A 19441-nucleotide genomic window follows, 5' to 3' on the forward strand; every position below is an offset into this window, starting at 1 on the left:
GACTCTCCCTCCTCCCGAAATCTGTTCTCAGGCTCTCTCGTCCTCCCAAAATCCCTTCTCAGGCTCTCTCGTCCTCCCAAAATGAAGCTCTGTCCCCATCAAACGCCCCCTCCCCTCCCCAGCCTGGCGCCCCGTCCACTTTGTGTCTGTGGATTCAGCGCCCGCAGGGACTGCGCGCAAGGGGAGCCTCATGGGATTTGTCCTTTGGAGACCGGCTGGTGTCTCAGCTCAGCGTCCTCCGCCTTCGCCGCCGCGGCCTGGCCTGTGTGGGAATCTCCTTCCCTTTAGGGGGAACCGTGTCCCGCCGTGTGCAGGGACCGCGTCCACCGCGTCCATTCATCTGTGGGCCTCTTCATGGACACCTGGGCTGCCTCCCCTTTGGGGCGAGGGCGAATAACGCTGCTGTGAACACGGGTGTGCAAACGGCCCTTCCCGATCCCGTTTTCAAGCGTCCTGGGTGTATAGTTGTGAGGGAATTGCTGGGTGACAGAGTAATGATGTGTTAAATATTCTGAGGAAAACAGCCAAACTGTTTTCCACAGCAGCGTCTCAGACGGACACGTCCCCCATAAGCGCAGCAGGGACACGGCTCTTGTCCTCGCCACTTTCTGGCTTTTTGTTTGTTGTGTACTAACGATGCTGTGGGTGCAATGTGGTGTCTGGCTGCGGTTTTGATTTGCGTCTCCCTAATGACCAGCACCTTCTCGGGTGTCTGTGAGCCATTATACCTCATGGAGAGGACGGAGAAATGACCGTCAAACCCTTGATGTTCTGCTGTGGTTGCGAGCCATGCACTGTATCCGTCTGTTAAATCGACCACACTATTTACCCCAGCATTTGCATCACAGCCCCGCCAGCCACGTGGGACCGACCTTCCTTCCTTCCTTCCTTCCTTCCTTCCTTCCTTCTTTCCTTCTTTCCTTCCTCCCTCCCTCCCTCCCTTCCTCCATTCCTTCCTTCCTTCCTTTTCTTTTTTAGATGGAGTCTTATTCTGTCACCCAGGCTGGAGTGCCGTGGGGCCATCTCCGCTCACTACAACCTGCAACCTCTGCCTCCTGGTTTCAAGCAATTCTCGTGTCTCGGCCCTCCAAGTAGCTGGGATTACAGGCACCTGCCACCATGACTGGCTAATTTTTATATTTTTAGTAGAGACAAAATTTCACCACGTTGCCCAGGCTGGTCTCAAACTCCTGACCTCAAGTGATCCACCCGCCTCGGCCTTCCAAACAAGCACTGGGAATTACAGGCGTGAGCCACTGCACCTAGCGGCCTCACTTTCTCTGCACACTGTCAACATCGCTGCAGTTGCTATTTTTTTTTTTTTTTTTTTTGAGACGGAGTCTCGCTCTGTCACCCAAGCTGGAGTGCACTGGCCAGATCTCAGCTCACTGCAAGCTCCGCCTCCCGGGTTTACGTCATTCTCCTGCCTCAGCCTCCCGAGTAGCTGGGACTACAGGCGCCGCCACCTCGCCCGGCCAGTTTTTTGTATTTTTTAGTAGAGACGGGGTTTCACCGTGTTAGCCAGGATGGTCTCGATCTCCTGACCTTGTGATCCGCCCGCCTCGGCCTCCCAAAGTGCTGGGATTACAGGCTTGAGCCACCGCGCCCGGCCTGCAGTTGCTATTTTTAACCTTCAGCCATTCTCTCTGCGGCAACACCTCCTTGTGGTCTTAGTTGCATTTCCCCAGTGGTGGGTGATTTGGAACCTCTTTCCAGGTGCTTGTTTCCATTTGCACATTGTTGTGGGTTAAATGTATCTTTACATACATCTCTTGCCTGTTTTTAAATTGTTCTCTACTGCTAAGTTTTTTTTTTTTTTTTTTTTTAATTGCAGGAAAATACGCAAAACATGAAACTTACCAATTCAGCCATTGTAAACAGTCACGGAATTGTACAACCATTACCACTATTTAGTTCCAGAACTCTTCACTTCCCAGATGGAAAACCTCAAATCCAAAAAGCATTTACTTCCCCTTCCCCAATCCCTTCAGCTTCTGAGTAACAATGAATTTGCTTTCTGTCTCTCTGGATCTGCCTATTCTGGGTATTTCATACAAATAAAATCATAAAAGCTGGGCATGGTGGTGCATGCCTGTGGTCTCGGCTACTTACTTGAGAGGATGAGGCAGGAAGATGGTTTGAGGCGAGGAGTTTGAGACCAGCCTAGGAAACATAGCAGGACCCTGTCACTATTTTTATTTATTTATTTTTGAGATGGGGTTTCACTCTTGTTGCCCAGACTGGAGTGCAATGGCGTAATCTTGGCCCACTGCAACTTCCGCCTCCTGGTTTAAGCAATTCTCCTGACTTGGCCTCTGGAGTTGCTGGGATTAGAGGCATGCACCACCACGCCCAGCTAATTTTGTATTTTTCATAGAGGTGGGGTTTCGCCATGTTGGTCAGGCTGGTCTCAAACTCCTGACCTCAGATGATCCGCCCGCCTCGGCCTCCCAAAGTGCCGAGATGACACACATGAGCCACCACGACTGGCCCCAGAGTTTCATTCATTTTAATGGCAAAATCACACTACATTTGGTTCATCCATGCACCTACTGAGGACACTTGGTTTATTTCTACCTTGTATATATTGTGTGTGTTTGTTTGTTTGAGACGGAATCTCACTCTGTTGCCCAGGCTGGAGTGCAGTGTACAATCTCGGCTCACTGCAACCTCAGGCTCCCGGGTTTGATCCCCCTGCCTTAGCCTCCTAAGTAGTTGGGACTACAGGCATGCACCACCACACCCCCCCTAATCTTTGCATTTTTAAAAATTTTTATTTATTTATTTATTTATTTTTGAGATGGAATCTCGCTCTGTCGCTCAGGCTGGAGTGCACGGACCTGATCTCAGCTCACTGCAACCTCTGCCTCCTGGGTCCAAGCTATTCTCCTTGAATACAGGCACCTGCCACGCCTACCTAATTTTTGTATTTTTGGTAGAGACGGGGTTTAACCGTGTTGGCCAGGTTGGTCTCTAGCTCAGGGCCTCAGGTGATCCACCCACCTCAGCCTCCCAAAGTGCTGTGCTGGGATTATAGGCGTGAGCCACCATGCCTGGCCGGGACTTTGTGTATTTTCAGTAGAGATGGGATTTCACCATATTGGCCAGGCTGGTCTCGAACTCCTGGCCTTAAGTAGTCTGCCCACCTCAGTCTCCCAAAGTGCTGGGATTATAGGCGTGAGCCGCCATCCCTGGCCAGTACTTTGTATTTTCAGTAGAGACAGGGTTTCACCACATTGGCCAGGCTGGTCTCGAATAGGCATGAGCCACCATGCCCGGCGTCTTTTGTATATTGTGAATAGTGCTGCTGTGAACATTTACATACAAGCTTTTATTTGAACACCTGTTTTCACTTCTTTTGGGTATATAACATATCCACGGAGTCATATGGCAACTCTGCGTGGAACTTGTTGAGGAACTGCTGGACTTTTTCTAACAGTGACTGTTTTACATTCCCAACAGCAGTGAATTTCTCTTCATCCTTAACACTCGTTAGTTTTATTTATTTATTATCATGGCCATCCTAATGGATATGGAATGGTATCTTATTGTGGTTTTGATTTGCATTTCCCCAGTGACTAATGAGGTTGAGCATCTTTTCAAGTGCTTCGTGGCCATTTTTGTATGTGTGTATATATATATTATTTGTTTGTTTGTTTTGGAGACGGAGTCTCGCTCTGTCACCCAGACTGGAGTGCAGTGGCGTGATCTCGGCTCACTGCAACCTCTGCCTCCCAGTTTCAGGCGATTCTCCTGCCTCAGCTTCCTGAGTAGCTGGGACTACAGGCGCATGCCACCATGCCTGGCTAAGTGTTTTGTATTTTTAGTAGAGATGGGGTTTCACCATGTTAGGCAGGATGGTCTCGATCTCCTGATCTCATGATCTGCTCACCTCAGCCTCCCAAAGTGCTGGGATTACAGGCGTGACCCACCGTGCCTGGCCATATTTTTTTTAAGATGGCGTCTCGCACTGTTGCCCAGGCTGGAGTGCAGTGGTGCGTTCTTGGCTCACTGCACCCTTTGCCTCCCCGGTTCAAGTGATTCTCCCACCTCCGCCTCCCAAGTAGCTGGGATTATGGGCACCCACCAGCACACCCGGCTAATTTTTGTATTTGTAGTAGAGACGGGGTTTTACCATGTTGGCCAGACTGTTCTCGAACTCCTGACCTCAAGGGATCCGCCTGCCTTGGCCTCCCAAAGTGCTGGGATTACAGGCATGAGCCACTGCACCGGCCATTTGTGTATCTTCTTTGAAGAAATGTCTGTTCAAGTCCTTTCCCCATGTTCATTATTTATTTTATTTTGAGGCAGCCTGGAGTACACTGGCTCAATCACAGCTCTCTGTGGCCTCAACCGCCTGGACTTAAATGACCCTCCCCCCTCAGACTCCTAAGTAGCTATAACTATAGGCTCATGCCACCACACCCAGCTAATGTTTGTATTTTTAGTAGAGACGGGGTTTCTTTCTTTTTTTCTTTCTTTCTTTTCTTTTTTTGAGATGGAGTCTTGCTCTGTCGCCCAGTGGCACGATTTTGGCTCACTGCAAGGTCCACCTCCCAGGTTCACACCATTCTCCTGCCTCAGCCTCCTGAGCAGCTGGGACTACAGGCGCCCACCACCACGCCCGGCTAATTTTTTCTATTTTTAGTAGAGATTGGGTTTCATTGTGTTAGCCAGGATGGTCTCGATCTCTTGACCTCGTGATCTGCCCGCTTCGGCCTCCCAAAGTGCTGGGATTACAGGTGTGAACCACCGAGCCTGGCCTGTTTTTGGAGGATCTTCTATACATAAGACCATGTCATCTGCAAGTAGAAATAGTTTTCTTTTCCAATTTTGGATACCTTTAATTTCTTTTTCTTGATTAATGCTCTGGCTAGAACGTCCAGAACAATGTTGAACAGAAGCAGCAGCAGTGGGTATCCTCGTCTCTTTAAAAGGCTTTTAGTTTCTCACCAGTGAATATGATGTTAGCTGTTTGTTAGCTGTTTTTTGTTTGTTTGTTTTTTGAGACAGTCTCCCTCTGCTGTTCAGGGTGGACTGCAGTGGTGCGATCTCGTCTCACTGCAGCCTCCACCTCCTGGATTCACGTAATTCTTGTGTCTCAGCCTCCTGAGAAGCTGGCGTGCGCCACCATGCCCAGCTAACTTTAATTTTTGTATTTTTAGTGGAGATGGGGTTTCAACATGTTGGGCAGTCTGGTCTTGAACTCCTGACCTCAAGTGATCCACCCTCCTCGGCCTTCCGAAGCGCTGGGATTACAGGCTGCGTCACCTTGCCTGGCCTGATGAAGTTGTTTCTACTCCTAGTTTATTGAGTCTTATTATCATGAAAGGATTTTGAATTTTATGAATTTTTTTTCTGCATCCATTGAGATGATCGCGTGGGTTTTTCTTCATTCTGTTAATCTGGTGTATGACATTGAATTTCGTCTGTTCACTCACCCTTGCATTCCTGGGATAAATCCCACTGGGTTATGGTACATAATCCTTTAAAAAATGCTGCTTTTCAACCGGGCGCGGTGGCTCATGCCTGTAATCCCAGCACTTTGGGAGGCCGAGGTGGGCGGATCATGAGGTCAGGAGTCTGAGACCAGCCTGGCCAACATGATGAAACCCCATCTCTACTAAAAATACAAAAATTAGCCGGGTGTGGTGGTGCGCGCCTCTAATCCCAGTTTACTTGGGAGACTGAGGCAGGAGAATTGCTTGAACCCGAGAGGCGGAGGTTGTGATGGACTGCACTCCAGCCTGGGTGACAGAGCGAGACTCTGTCTCAAAAACAAAACAAAGCAAAATACTGCTTCTCTGACGGGCAGCACTTTAAAAGGGATTGTGTTTGCTCATATTTTGCCGAGAACGTTTGCATCTATGTTCATAAAGGATATTCATCTGGAATTTTCTTTTTGTGATGTCATTAATGTTGAGTTTTGAGAATTATTAGTATTTTTTGTATGCAAGCCATTTGCTGGATATATGATTTGCTAATTTTTTAAATTTTTGTTTCTATTTTTTTATATTTATTTATTTATTTATTTATTGAGACAGAGTCTTGCTCTGTTGCCCAGGCCGGAGTGCAATGACGTGATCTCTGCTCACCGCAACCTCTGCCTCCTGGGTTCAAGCAACTCTCCTTCCTCAGCCTGCCAAGCAGCTGGGATTACAGGCACGCACCACCACACCCGGCTAATTTTTTGTATTTTTAGTACAGATGAGGTTTCACCATGTTGGCCAAGCTGGTCTTGAACTCCTGACCTCAGGTGATCCACCCGGCTTGGCCTCCCAAAGTGCTGGGATTACAAGAGTGAGCCACTGCGCCCAGCGTAGACAACCCAATTTTTTTTTTTTTTTTTTTTTGACGGAGTCTCGCTCTGTTGCCCAGGCTGGAGTGCAGTGGCCGGATCTCAGTGCACTGCAAGCTCCGCCTCCCGGGTTTACGCCATTCTCCTGCCTCAGCCTCCCGAGTAGCTGGGACTACAGGCGCCCGCCACCTCGCCCGGCTAGTTTTTTGTATTTTTTTTAGTAGAGATGGGGTTTCGCCGTGTTAGCTAGGTTGGTCTCGATCTCCTGACCTCGTGATCCACCCATCTCGGCCTCCCAAAGTGCTGGGATTACAGACTTGAGCCACCGTGCCCGGTTTTTTTTTTTTTTTTTTTTTGAGACGGAGTCTCGCTCTGTTGCCCAGGCTGGAGTGCAGTGGCCAGATCTCAGCTCACTGCAAGCTCCGCCTCCCGGGTTCACGCCATTCTCCTGCCTCAGCCTCCGGAGTCGCTGGAACTACAGCCGCCCGCCACCTCGCCCGGCTAGTTTTTTGTATTTTTTTAAGTAGAGACGGGGTTTCACCGTGTTAGCCAGGATGGTCTCCATCTCCTGACCTCGTGATCCGCCCATCTGGGCCTCCCAAAGTGCTGGGATTACAGGCTTGAGCCACCGCGCCCGGCTTGAGTTAATTTTTTAATGTGTAAGGTATGAGTGACGGTCCTTATTAAAAATTGTTTAGGCTGGGTGTGTGGCTCATGCCTGTAATCGTAGCACTTTGGGAGGCTGAGGTGGGAGGATCATTTGAGCTCAGGAGTTTGAGATCAGCTGGGCTAACATAGCGAGACCCCGTCTCTACAAAAAATAAGAAAATTAGCTGGGTGTGGCACCACGCATCTGTGGTCTCCGGCTGGGGCCGGAGGATCACTTGAGCCCAGGAGATTGAGGCTGCAGTGAGCCATGATTGCAGTGAGATGCGATCACATCCAGTTACATTTGATTTTCAGATAAACAACAGAAGTATATAGTATAGCCTGGGGGCAGTGGCTCATTCCTGTAATCCCAGCACGTTAGGAAGCCATGGCAGGTGGATCACCTGAGGTTAGGAGTTTGAGACCAGCCTGGCCAACATGATGAAACCCCGTCTCTACTAAAAATACAAAAAAGTTAGCCAGGCGTGGTGGCAGGCGCCTGTAATCCCAGCTACTTGGGAGACTGAGGCAGGAGAATTGCTTGAACCTGGGAGACAGAGGTTGCAATTGCAGTGAGCCAAGATTGTGCCACTGCATTCCAGCCTGGGCAACAAGAGTGAGAAACTCGATGTCAAAAAAAAAAAAAAAAAAAAAAGAAAGAAACTGGAGTTGTCTGTCTTTTCTTATTGTTTTAAAAGCACTCTTTATATATTCTGGATCTGCATTCTGTACCAGAGATGTGTACTGCAAACATCCTTTCTCCACCTGGCTTTGTTTTCACCCTTGGTGGTCGCAGACATCTTGGGGGCCACTTGAAGGAACTCTAAGCCAAACAGAGGCTGGGCTGGACTCACCATTTGGCATCCACCGGAGACCCCAGGGCCACCCTCCCCGGTTCCATCCTGGGAGAGAAGAAACTTCCACTGTCCCAGTCTCTTCTGTGGTGACTTCTTTTGTACAAGGGTTCACAGGCAGGAGTCTGGTCTGCACAAGAGGGACTTAGCCTGGGTGCAGCTGCACCTGATGTCTGTGCACACCTGGCCCTGGTGCAGGCCCTTCCCCTACAGACCCCAGGACCTTGCCTTGTGACGCTCACGGTGCCTGCTCCTTCTCAGAGCCCTCATTTCTCCCTTTAATGCACACCCCGTCAGCGCCTCGTCCAGCCTGTGTCCTCCATACGTCTGAGGTCAGGGGCCTCAATTCCTGGCACAGCCCCTCCACTCCAGTCCTTCCAGAAACAAAGACAAGAGCGTCAGCATGTGCATCGCCTGGGGTCCCACAGAGTGGTGCCCCCTTTTAGTGCCTTCTAGGCCCCTTTAGTGACAGGACTACAGAAAATACCTCTCAGGTCATGGGTCACCCGGATTTGATGAAGAGTCCATAGAATTGTCTCTGCTGCACTTTGCAAGCACTTTCTCTTCTGCACGTTTGGAACCTGCCAGGGCCTGTCTTGTCTTTCTCGTTGCCTCCTCGCGGGCTGATCCTACTGTCCGGTCCCTGGACCCCCTGCCCAGGGTCAGAGGGACGCCTACCTAGCTCAGGGTCTTGGGCTAGAGGGACTGGAGGAGGGACCAGGGTCGACCGCTCAGCTGTCCGCCCCGGGGTGGAGGGTCGGGGGGAGGTGCCGGCCCACTATCGGAGGCGGCCACGGGAGGACCAACTGTGCAATGGGTGGGGCCGCGGCTGACTGTGGTGGTCGCGGGGGCTGAGGACCAGAGGCTGCTGGGAAGCAGGGGTACGAGCCAGGCGTCGGCGGTTGCGTCGGGCGCGGAGTCGTGGGCAGGAGGGTGCGCGCGAGGTGGAGGCGAGTCCGCCGGGTGGGCGGGCAGAGCCTAAGCTCCGGTCTTCCCGCGTCTGGCGGAACGGGCCTGGGAGGGACGTTTTCCCAGACACCAGGTGGACTAGGTGGACGGCCCGAGGGCCGGGACGCACGCAGGGGCCGGCAGGATGGCGCTGGCGTCGATGCCCGCGCGCTTCAGGGCCTGGACTGGCTGCCCCTCCATCCTTGTTGGTTTCTCGGGGTGCGGACCCCGCGCCGCACCGGGCGATGCTGGGCCTGCCGGTGGCCACCACCTCGCTTCATTCTCGTCTCTTTGGGCCGCCACATTCGTCCGCCTGCCCGTCTCTCCCTGCGCAAAATTCCAAGATGAGCAAATACTGGGCGCACGGTGGAGCGCCGCGGGGCCCCCCTGAGCCGGGGCGGGGCGGGGGCGGGACCAGAGTCTGGCCGGGGCGTGCCCGAGGGGAGGGACTCCCCGGCTTGCGGTCCGGCGCTGTCCGCGGTGCTCAGCGCCCGCCCGGGCGCCTGGGGCCGGCGCGCCATGGGGAACCGCAGCACCGCGGACCCGGACCGGCTGCTGGCAGGACGAGGGCCGGGCGCAGGGGCGGCTGCGGGGCTGGCAGGGCCGGGCGCGGCGGCGCTGGTTGGGGGCGTGCTGCTCATCGGCGCGGTGCTCGCGGGGAACTCGCTCGTGTGCGTGAGCGTGGCCACCGAGCGCGCCCTGCAGACGCCCACCAACTCCTTCATCGTGAGCCTGGCGGCCGCCGACCTCCTGCTCGCTCTCCTGGTGCTGCCGCTCTTCGTCTACTCCGAGGTGAGCCGCGTCCGGCCGCACGAGCATCCTCACCTGCTCCTCGGTTCTCCGTCCCTGTCCCTGCGGAGGACCCGGCGCGACCCGGCCCCTTTCTGCTCCGGAGCCTCCAGCTGGGGCGGCGGCAGGGGCGCTGCGCCTGGTCCCTCCGCTCTACACCCACCGCCGCCACCTCGCGACTTCCCCCCGCTGCGCTGTCCCCCGACCTCCGTTCCTCTCCTCCCTTCCCCTTCTGTCTTGGCGTCTGCTATCCAGGAGATGCCGGTCCTTCGATCTAGGGACCCCAGAAATAGGCGACTTTGTCAAGCCAGCCCCCTCCCCCTGCCCGGTAGCTGGATTTCACTCCCAGGGCAACCAGCTGGACAGACAGGCAGATGCGGGCTCGGCCCCCTGGCTGCCCTGGGACACACACACGCACACACTGCACACGGCCACAGCCACAGACCACCACGCACACCCAGTGCGGATGCTGGCTCACCCCCAGAAGGAGGCTCACAGCTCACAGGGGAGACTGGGCTGGACAGAACCCAGGGGAGGGTGTGTGGGGGCCAGGCACCTGCTGAGAACCCTGGGGAGAAGCCCGAGGGGGAATTGGGGGATGGATCCCACACTCCACACCAGGTCTGGCCCTCGGGTGGGTTGGACTTGGTGCCAGCCCCTCTGCAGCCAGAGAAAAGCAGCTTAAGGCTGAGCTGGGGACGCGGTGTCCCGGACTGTGGAGGAGGGGGGACTCGGGGTTTCCCCTTGGTGGACACGGTGAGTCCTGGCGGCTGGGGCAGAGACCAGCAGCACGGGACACGCATGACCTGTGCTCCTTTCGAGCCGCAGACGTCACAGTGACGATGTTTAAGCTCCTAATCTTCCCAAATCGGCGGGAAGGGATTAAGGGGGCTGCCTGCTCCTTTGCCCTTGGAGAGAGTCACTCCACGTGGAGTCCTATGCTGGGCACTGGGCAGGTCTTCATATTTTTAATTATAATTTATCTTCAAGACAATTATGTGGATACTATCATCATCCTCGTCTTACAGATGAGGAAACAGAAATGAATTAATGCGCCCGAGGCTCCCACAGAGAGCTTCACCAGACAGGCTGGCTCATGCCCCGAAGGACGGAGCAGCCAGCTTCATGTCTAGGCCCAGCGGGGACCCTGCCTACCCCAGGCTGGGGAGGGGGCTCTCCTTGAGCCCGATGACATCAGGCCCCGCCCCCAGGGAATTCCCCAGGCCGTTCTCATGTTTGTAACAAAAGGGAGACCAACGTCAGGAGCGGTGGCTCATGCCTCTAATCCCAGAACTTTGGGAGGCCAAGGCAGGAGGATCGCTTGAGCCCAGGACTTTGAGACCAGCCTGGGAAACATACCGGGCCGGGTCTCTACAAAAAATTAAAATATCGGCCGGGCGCGGTGGCTCACGCCTGTAATCCCAGCACTTTGGGAGGCCAAGGAGGGCGGATCACGAGGTCAGGAGATCGAGACAATCCTGGCTGACACGGTGAAACCCCGTCTCTACTAAAAATGCAAAAAATTAGCTGGGTGTGGCGGCGGGTGCCTGTAGTCCCAGATACTTGGGAGGCTGAGGCAGGAGAATGGCGGGAACCCGGGAGGCGGAGCTTGCAGTGAGCCGAGATCGTGCCACTGCACTCCAGCCTGGGCCACTGAGCGAGACTCCGTCTCAAAAAAAAAAAGAAAGAAAAAAAGAAAATATCAGCTGGGGATGGTGGCATGTGGCTGCTGTCCCAGCTATTCGGGGGAACTGAGGCAGGAGAATCGCTTAAACCCGGAGGCGGAGGTTGCAGTGAGCTGAGATCGCGCCACTGCACTCCAGCCTGGGCAACAAGAGTGAAACTCTGTCTCAAAAAAACAAACAAAAAGAAAAAATAAAATAAAATAAATCAGCCGGGGGGTGGTGGGGCGCGGCTGTAGTCCCAGCTACTCTGGAGACTGAGGTGGGAGGATCGCTTGAGCCCAGTAGTTCCAGGCTACAGTGAGCCATGATGGAGCCACTGCACTCCAGCCTGGGTGACAGAGCGAGACCCTAACTCCAAACAAAGGGAGACCTGAGTGGGGAGGGGATGTTTCTCTGCCCGCTCCTCTGGCCTCTGGTTCACAGCCGGGCCCCCTCCTCCATATTCAGCCCTGGAACTACCCATAGGAGTGGGGGTCACAAGGGCCCGCGGTGGCTGGGAAACCTCAGGGCCTGTGGTGTCGCCGCGCAGGTCCAGGGTGGCGCGTGGCTGCTGAGCCCCCGCCTGTGCGACGCCCTCATGGCCATGGACGTCATGCTGTGCACCGCCTCTATCTTCAACCTGTGCGCCATCAGCGTGGACAGGTGCGCCGCCCTCCCCGCCCGCGCCCCCGCGCCCCTCCCGCCGCCGCCACCCTCACCGCGGCCTCCGCGCTGTCCGGCGCACCCTCGGCGCTCCCCGCAGGTTCGTGGCCGTGGCCGTGCCGCTGCGCTACAACCGCCAGGGCGGGAGCCGCCGGCAGCTGCTGCTCATCGGCGCCACGTGGCTGCTGTCCGCAGCGGTGGCGGCGCCCGTGCTGTGCGGCCTCAACGACGTGCGCGGCCGTGACCCCGCCGTGTGCCGCCTGGAGGACCGCGACTACGTGGTCTACTCGTCCGTGTGCTCCTTCTTCCTACCCTGTCCGCTCATGCTGCTGCTCTACTGGGCCACGTTCCGCGGCCTGCGGCGCTGGGAGGTGGCCCGTCGCGCCAAGCTGCACGGCCGCGCGCCCCGCCGACCCAGCGGCCCCGGCCCTCCTTCCCTTGCGCCCCGCCTTCCCCAGGACCCCTGCGGCCCCGACTGCGCGCCCCCAGCGCCCGGCCTTCCCCAGGACCCCTGCGGCCCCGACTGCGCGCCCCCAGCGCCCGGCCTTCCCCAGGACCCCTGCGGCCCCGACTGCGCGCCCCCAGCGCCCGGCCTTCCCCAGGACCCCTGCGGCCCCGACTGTGCGCCCCCAGCGCCCGGCCTTCCCCAGGGTCTCCGCGGCCCCGACTGCGCGCCCCCAGCGCCCGTCCTTCCCCAGACCCCTGCGGCCCCGACTGTGCGCCCCCAGCGCCCGGCCTTCCCCAGGGTCTCCGCGGCCCCGACTGTGCGCCCCCCGTGCCCGGCCTCCCCCCAGACTCCTGCGACTCCAACTGTGCGCCCCCAGACGCCGTCCGAGCCGCTGCGCTCCCACCCCAGACCCCACCACAGACCCGCAGGAGGCGGCGTGCCAAGATCACCGGCCGGGAGCGCAAGGCCATGAGGGTCCTGCCAGTGGTAGTCGGTGGGTTCTTGCCCTGGGGGGCGGGGAGAGAGAAGGGGAGGAGTACTAGGCGCGGAGGGGCAGGGGGCTCTGACGTGGCTCTCGGCGCCCCCAGGGGCCTTCCTGCTGTGCTGGACGCCCTTCTTCGTGGTGCACATCACACAGGCGCTGTGTCCTGCCTGCTCCGTGCCCCCGCGGCTAGTTAGCGCGGTCACCTGGCTGGGCTACGTCAACAGCGCCCTCAATCCCGTCATCTACACTGTCTTCAACGCCGAGTTCCGCAGTGTCTTCCGCAAGGCCCTGCGTGCCTGCTGCTGAGCCGGCCCCCCACCCCCACCCCCGCGGCCTGGGCACCGGCCTGGTGGGCCAGGCCTCAGGGACCAAGGATATGGGGAGGACGGTTTTGTACGTTAATTAAACAAATTCCTTCCCAAACTCAGCTGTGAAGGCTCCTGGGGTTGATGGGGAAGGGGGGAGGAGGGGCTTCTGCCCCAGTGGTCCCAGGCCCCCCAGCCAGTTAACCCTCCTTCCCGCCAAGGAAGCCCACAGAGCAGACCCCACCAAGCCGGCCGCCTGCTCAGGGTGAGGGGGAAAGGGGCCCCCGGAGATCCACTCAGTTCAGCAGTGCTCTGGCCCAGCCTCCCCTCTCTGCAGGCACCGAGCAGGGCAAGGTGTCTCCTGGGGAAGCCCAGTTCCAATGGGAAGAAAGGAATGAGGCGAAAGGGGGTGGGGGGGGGTCAGCTGCCAGGCCCTGCCCAGGCCAACTCCCACCTCCAAGGACGAGGCACAGGGTCTCCTGGCTCTGCTGTCCCAGCAGACCCAGGCAGGGGAGCCTGACATATCATTTTAGAAGCTGCCTTGAGGTCAGAGCACAGCTCCCTGACAGTCCCTGGCCAGAGGATGCCCCAAGCCCCACAGGAAGGGGCCTGTGGTGATGGGTGGGGTCCCACCAAGAGGCTTCCCTGGAGGGAGCTCCATGCTCAGTCACCCAGCCAACCTCTGCCCAGCATCCACCCATGTGGCTGGGCCAAGGGGTAGGAGCAGGGAGGAGGCAGCAGGGTCAGAGGGTGGGCAGAGCAACCCAAGCTGTCTCTCTCCCCTGGGCTGCCTGGCTTCCTCAACCATAGTACAGCCCCTGACCCTGGGGGAGGAGGGGTGGCTCCCAGGGCCCTCAGTGCAGTAACAGCCCACCCTGGACTGGATCCAGCTTCTCCCAGGCCCAGGCTGTGGGAGAAATGGGGGGCCCTCCGCCTCCCAGTCCCGCTGGCTGGAGCTTTACTGTGCTGGGGATGCGGCGTCTACAGCCAGGGCGGCCAGTCATGGTGCCAAGCTCCCATCTGAACATTGAGAGACTGGGCTGTGCAGTCTACAGCAGTGGGTACAACCTCAGCTAAAATACTCAGTGCAGGCTGGGTGTGGTGGTCACACCTGTAATCCCAGCTACTCGGAAGGCTGAGACAGGAGGATCCCTTAAAGCTAAGGGGTCAAGGCTGCAGTGAGCCGAGATCGCGCCACTACACTCCAGCCTGGGTGACAGGGTGAGACCCTGTCTCAAAAAAGAAAAGAAAATAAATATTGGGTGGAGAGACGACCAAGCCCAATTACAACTTCAGTGCAGCTGCCCTGTCCCGTCTGCTGACCACGTACTTCTGTCACGGCTGCAGCGGCTGCCTCCTCCTGGACACCTTCCCTGACTACCTACTTCCCAGGACCAGCCTGTCCCAGCCAGCCCCTGGAACAGACTGAGTCACAATGGATTCTTGTCGGACACCCATGAGAGTAAAGGAGGGGCTCCCGCCAGCTTTGTCCCAGGACCCACGGCCCCACACATGCCTCACTGACAGTGCTGGAGGCCACGGGAGGTGCACACACATCTCGGGTCCTGGGGGTGCTGACAGCCCTGGGGCAGGGCGACCTCTGGCCATCACCCTCCCAGGCTTGGAAAGGAGGAGCTGTGGGAACCTGGGATCCCAAGAGATGTGTGGTGCTCCGGCTTCCATTTTACGGAAAATCGGGGAAGAGTAAGTTGCCCCCACAATTCCAGGGAATACCCCCACTCCACTCCTGCAGAACCTGGTTGCAGGCGGCCAGGTGCATCACCACTGGTAGGGGTCACTGTGACAAGGGCTCCCACGGTACCTTCCCCACCAGGCGGGGGTTTGGCCACTTCCTGCGGCTGTGCTCTCCGCACAGAGATGCTGGTGTTTTCAGCTTTGGGGGATTCTTCTTAAGAGGTGCAGGTCCTCACTTCCCTGCCACCTTTATGTTGGTTAAAACCCCAAGGAGCAGGCCCAGCCCTCCTGCCTCACGGAGGTCAACCCACGGCCCGCCTGCCTGGACAGTGCGGAGGCCAAGCAGAGCCTCTAAGATGCCTCCACCTTGTAGCAATGGTGGGCCCTGCTGGGTTGGACGAAAAGCCACTCAGTGTAGAGTCTCAGAGGAAGGGCCAGGCGGGGTGAGGGTCAGAGGAAGGGACAGGTGAGGTGAGGGACAGGAGGGACAGCATCTCGGTGGGGGAGGCAGGAGGGACAGGCGGGGTGAGGGCAGCATCTGGAGTGCGTGCTGCAGCAGGCCAGACACCTCTTCCAGCCTCCACTGCTCACTGGCAGCACCAATGGGGCAGCACGGAATGCGCCTAAGCAGGAGGATGAAACATCAGTGGGGCCTGGCCCGGCTGGGTGGAGACTTTACTAAGTAAATAGGCCAGGGCAGTGGCTCACGCCTGTAATCCCAGCACTTTGGGAGGTCGAGGTGGGTGGATCACCTGAGGAAAGGAGTTCGAGACCAGCCTGGCCAACACGAAGAAACCCTGTCTCTACCAAAAATTCCTAAACTAGCCGGGTGTGGTGCTGGGCACCTATAATCCCAGCTACTCAGGAGGCTGAGGCAGGAGAATCGCTTGAACCTGGGAGGCGGAGGTTGCAGTGAGGCAAGATTGTGCCACTGCACTCTAGCCTGGGTGACAGGGTGAGACTGTCTCAAAGGAAAAAAAAAAAAAAAGAGAGAAAACCAGAATAAACCAGGTGGTCCTGAGAAACCCAGAGACTCAAAATATGGTGGGGGGTCCTCTGCAGGGCCCCCAGAGCCAGTGAGCCCTGCCCCCGTGCACAGCCCCTTCCAGGGGGACTCTGGCCGCCTCTCGTACAGCTCCAGCTGGTGCAGAAAGCGCTTCAGAGGCAAACATCAGAATCGTTGGTGCAGGCTCCTCCTGGCGCTGCCAGTCCACCCCAGGTGCCTGCTGAGCTTTTGCTGAGTCTGTACCTTCTTGCCCCAGTGCAGCCACAGCCGTGGAGCCTTCAGTGTGCAGAGAACACAGGCCATGAGAGCAGAAGCTTCCAGAACAAGTGATGCTTCTCCAGCAGAGCTCTCAGTCAGAAGGGCAGGTGGGTCCCATGTCCAGGCCCAGCCCAGTGCCCAAACACGCTGGACATGTCCCCTTGTGCCCCCTGTGGGCTTCAGTCCTTTCTCTTTCCTCCACCTGGCACCAGGGCCATGAGAAACAAGCGGGAGACCAGGAGGCCATGAGGCTCCGCATGTGCATCCCTGGACCGAGGCCACCAAGCTGTCCACATGGACTGAACAGGCTGCACTAGGCCGTCGGGCTCGCTCAGGAAGCCTGGGCACAGGAGGGTACCGGGTGCACAGAAACCTGGCGGGAAGGGCCGCAGGCCTGCTGCACTTGCCAGCAGCCACGAGGTTCTCGTGGAACAGAAGGAATGAAGACCTCCTGGACTACAGGTGCCACCAGACGCCAGGGCTCCGGCCTGGCCGCGCTGCCCCATGCACTGGAGATGCGGTAGGCTTGGGATTCCCACCTGCACAAGGAGGAAGGGGAGGAAACGCCCGAGGGCTGGCACTGAAACCGGCCGCCCGCGTGGGGCAGGGAGACCTTATTTACACTTTATTGACAGACACAACACGTATGTACACGCGTCGCAGCACAGGCCCTGTGGGCAAGACTGGACGCTCATGATCCCAGGGATAAAAAATCTCTCCGCGAGCGGGCGGGGGGCCCAGGCGGGGGGAATCCGCTCCCCAGGGCACCATTCGCTTAAAGTGTGTTAATAACTTGTCCAGCAAGTTTCTTTACCTTCCCACACCCCTCTTCTCAACGTCCCCCCAGAGTCCTCAGGGGGGCCTTCGACCTGCAAAAGCCTCACAGGAGTGCGAGGGGTCCCAGCTCCCAGGGCGGCCGATGGAGCCTCACACGGTCACCTTCTCCATCACGCTTTCAGCCACGTGGACTTCGTCTGCCTGGACCGTGACAGCTGCTGACTGGCCACATATGTGCTGGTGATCCTTCCAGTCCTGGAAGGGAGGACACACCCATGTCCGTGGGGTCAGTGGGTGCAGCAGGGCCTTAGAGCAGAGTCCCCAAGGTGGACCCCAGGCCCCTCACCCCAGAGGGTGCAGCCCCCTGTGAGCTCACCTGGGGGTGCTGAGAGAATGCCCTCCCCAGTGCCCGCATGCTCACACTCTGATGGCCTCTGCTCCAATACAGCCTTCCCCACACTCTCTTGGTTTGAGGAATTGGATCAAAGGGCAAACAACAGGTGGGGCGTGGTGGCTCACGCCTGTAATCCCAGCATTTTGGGAGGCCCAGGCAGGTGGATCCCCTGAGGTCAGGAGTTCGAGACCAGCCTGGCCAACACGGTAAAACCCCGTATCGACTAAAAACACAAAAATTAGCTGGGCATGGTGGCAGGCACCTCTAATCCCAGTTACTCGAGAGGCTGAGGCAGGAGAACTGCTTGAACCTGGGAGGCAGAGGTTGCAGTGAGCCAAGATGGTGCCACCGCACTCTAGCCCGTGGGAGAGAACAACTCTGTATCAAAATAAAAGTCAAGCAACAAACCAGGGTAAGACTCTCCAAAGCAGTTGTTTTGTGTTAGGGATGTAAACAAAAAATATCAGACATGCAGAAAAACATTTAAATATACGATCAAGTTCTGTGGGTTTTCTTGTTGTTTTTGGGACAGAGTTTTGCTCTTGTTGCCCAGGCTGGAGTGCAATGCGAAATCTCAGCTCACTACAACCTCCACCTCCAGGGTTCAAGCAATTCTCTTGCCTCAGCCTCCCTAGTAGCTGGGATTACAGGTGCCCGCCACCACACCTGGCTAATGTTTTACATTTTTAGTAGAGACAGGGTTTCACCATGTTGGTCAGGCTGGTCTCAAACTCCTGACCTCAGGGGATCTGCCCACCTCAGCCTCCCAAAGTGCTGGGATTACAGGTGTGAGCCACTGTGCCCGGCCCCAGTTCTGTTTTTAATGGCAAAGATGAAAAAGCAAACTGGAACCACTCTGCGGCTGCAGAGGGGCTCTGCAGAGAGAAAGTGGGGGATGGTGCTTGGGAGAAGTCACAGCTGGGTGAGGTCAGCACACTGAACCAGGCCCCACCTCCCTGCTACCTCAAGCACCTCGGAACACAGCAGAGGTCTAAAGGAAGCGCCAGGTGCTGAAGCTGAGGCGGCCTTGTCAGACAGAGGCAGCTCCGTGCACGAGGGCGTGATAGGTACATATGTAACATACAGAGCAGAAATAAATGCATCCAAATGGTGACAGGGTTATTCCCTAGAGGGCAGAATTCCAGCTGATTATAATAAAAAAGCAAAATCAGGCAGGGCGCAGTGGCTCAGGGCTGTAATCCCATCATGTTGAGAGGCTGAGGTGGGCAGATCACCTGAGGCCAGGAGATCAGGAGATCACCTGAGGCCAGCCTGCCCAACATGTCAAAACCCCATCTCTACTAAAAATACAAAAACTAGGCGCCTGTGGTCGCGCACGCCTGCAATCCCAGCTACATGGGAGGCTGAGGCACGAGAATCACTTGAATCTGGGAGGTGGAGGTTGCAGTGAGCTGAGATTGTGCCTCTGCACTCCAGCCCAGGCAACAGAGTGAGACTACGTCTCATAAAAAAAAAAATTACCTGGTAACAGACTATAAATCTACATGGCATGAAAACACACATCAGCAAACCGCTGCATTGGGTGCAGACCCACCGCCCGCCCCTCCCTGGCCTCCACTCCGGGGCAACCAGGAAGGGTTCCGGTTCCTGCCCAGACTCTGTGTGGGGCGAGGGGCCTGCACCCCTCATGGGAGCTGCCCCCACTGAGAGGATGTGGGCCCCGGATAAGGCCCCAGGAGTTCTAGATGCTTCCTTCTCTGGTCTGCAGGTTTGAGCCACTGCCTGGGGCCTGCGCAGACGGAGGGACAGACTACCGAAGCTTCCATCAAGTTCTCCAAGCAAAGAGGCAAATGCCCAGGGTTGACTTAAAAATCAGACATACTGAGTTCTTTTTTAAAGCAAATTTTTCCATCTTAAACATCAATGTGATGCTTCTTACAGTATAATGTTAAAATACTTTTGAAAAAAAAATCATTATCTGAAAAGCCAGAATTAGAAATTAGTGTTTTAGTTTTCGAAAAACAGAAAACAATGGTTAAATTCACAAGAAGGTAACAGTGAAAGTGCCTGATACAAATAAATGATAAAAGCCAACATCACAGAGTTTAAAAACAATGACTTTGGGAGGCTGAGGTCACTTGAGGTCAGGGGTTGGAGACCAGCCTGAGCAACATAGCAAGACCCTATTTCTATAAAAAAAAAAGTGTTAAAATGAGCTGGGCGTGGTGGCTCATGCCTGTGGTCCAAGC

General features: G+C 56.4%; 2 protein-coding genes and 1 long non-coding RNA gene across 3 annotated transcripts in view; 2 read left to right on the forward strand and 1 right to left on the reverse strand.

Annotated features, from left to right (window-relative positions):
- Positions 1-16547, forward strand: part of LOC117079845 — a 29688-nt gene extending 13141 nt beyond the window's left edge. Inside the window, exons 2-3 of the long non-coding RNA XR_004435631.1 lie at positions 16059-16167; positions 16273-16547. This is a non-coding gene — a long non-coding RNA (uncharacterized LOC117079845). The remainder of the gene's footprint in view (positions 1-16058; positions 16168-16272) is intronic.
- On the forward strand, positions 7594-13219 carry DRD4 (dopamine receptor D4). Its single transcript, XM_033203997.1, has 5 exons — positions 7594-9540; positions 11752-11864; positions 11965-12515; positions 12563-12805; positions 12900-13219. Exons 1-5 carry the CDS (start codon positions 9268-9270, stop codon positions 13100-13102), a joined length of 1383 nt encoding a protein of 460 aa, XP_033059888.1. The 5' UTR covers positions 7594-9267; the 3' UTR covers positions 13103-13219.
- Positions 16548-16662: 115 nt separating the features above from the next.
- The window catches only part of DEAF1 (DEAF1 transcription factor), a 50756-nt gene continuing 47977 nt past the window's right edge, over positions 16663-19441 (reverse strand). Inside the window, exon 12 of the mRNA XM_033203987.1 lies at positions 16663-17092. Within this exon, the coding sequence (XP_033059878.1) occupies positions 16988-17092 (105 nt within the window). The 3' untranslated portion in view covers positions 16663-16987. The remainder of the gene's footprint in view (positions 17093-19441) is intronic.

Source organism: Trachypithecus francoisi, unplaced genomic scaffold (assembly GCF_009764315.1).
Source record: "Trachypithecus francoisi isolate TF-2019V2 unplaced genomic scaffold, Tfra_2.0 Lachesis_group8, whole genome shotgun sequence".
In the NCBI taxonomy this organism is placed as follows: domain Eukaryota; kingdom Metazoa; phylum Chordata; class Mammalia; order Primates; family Cercopithecidae; genus Trachypithecus; species Trachypithecus francoisi.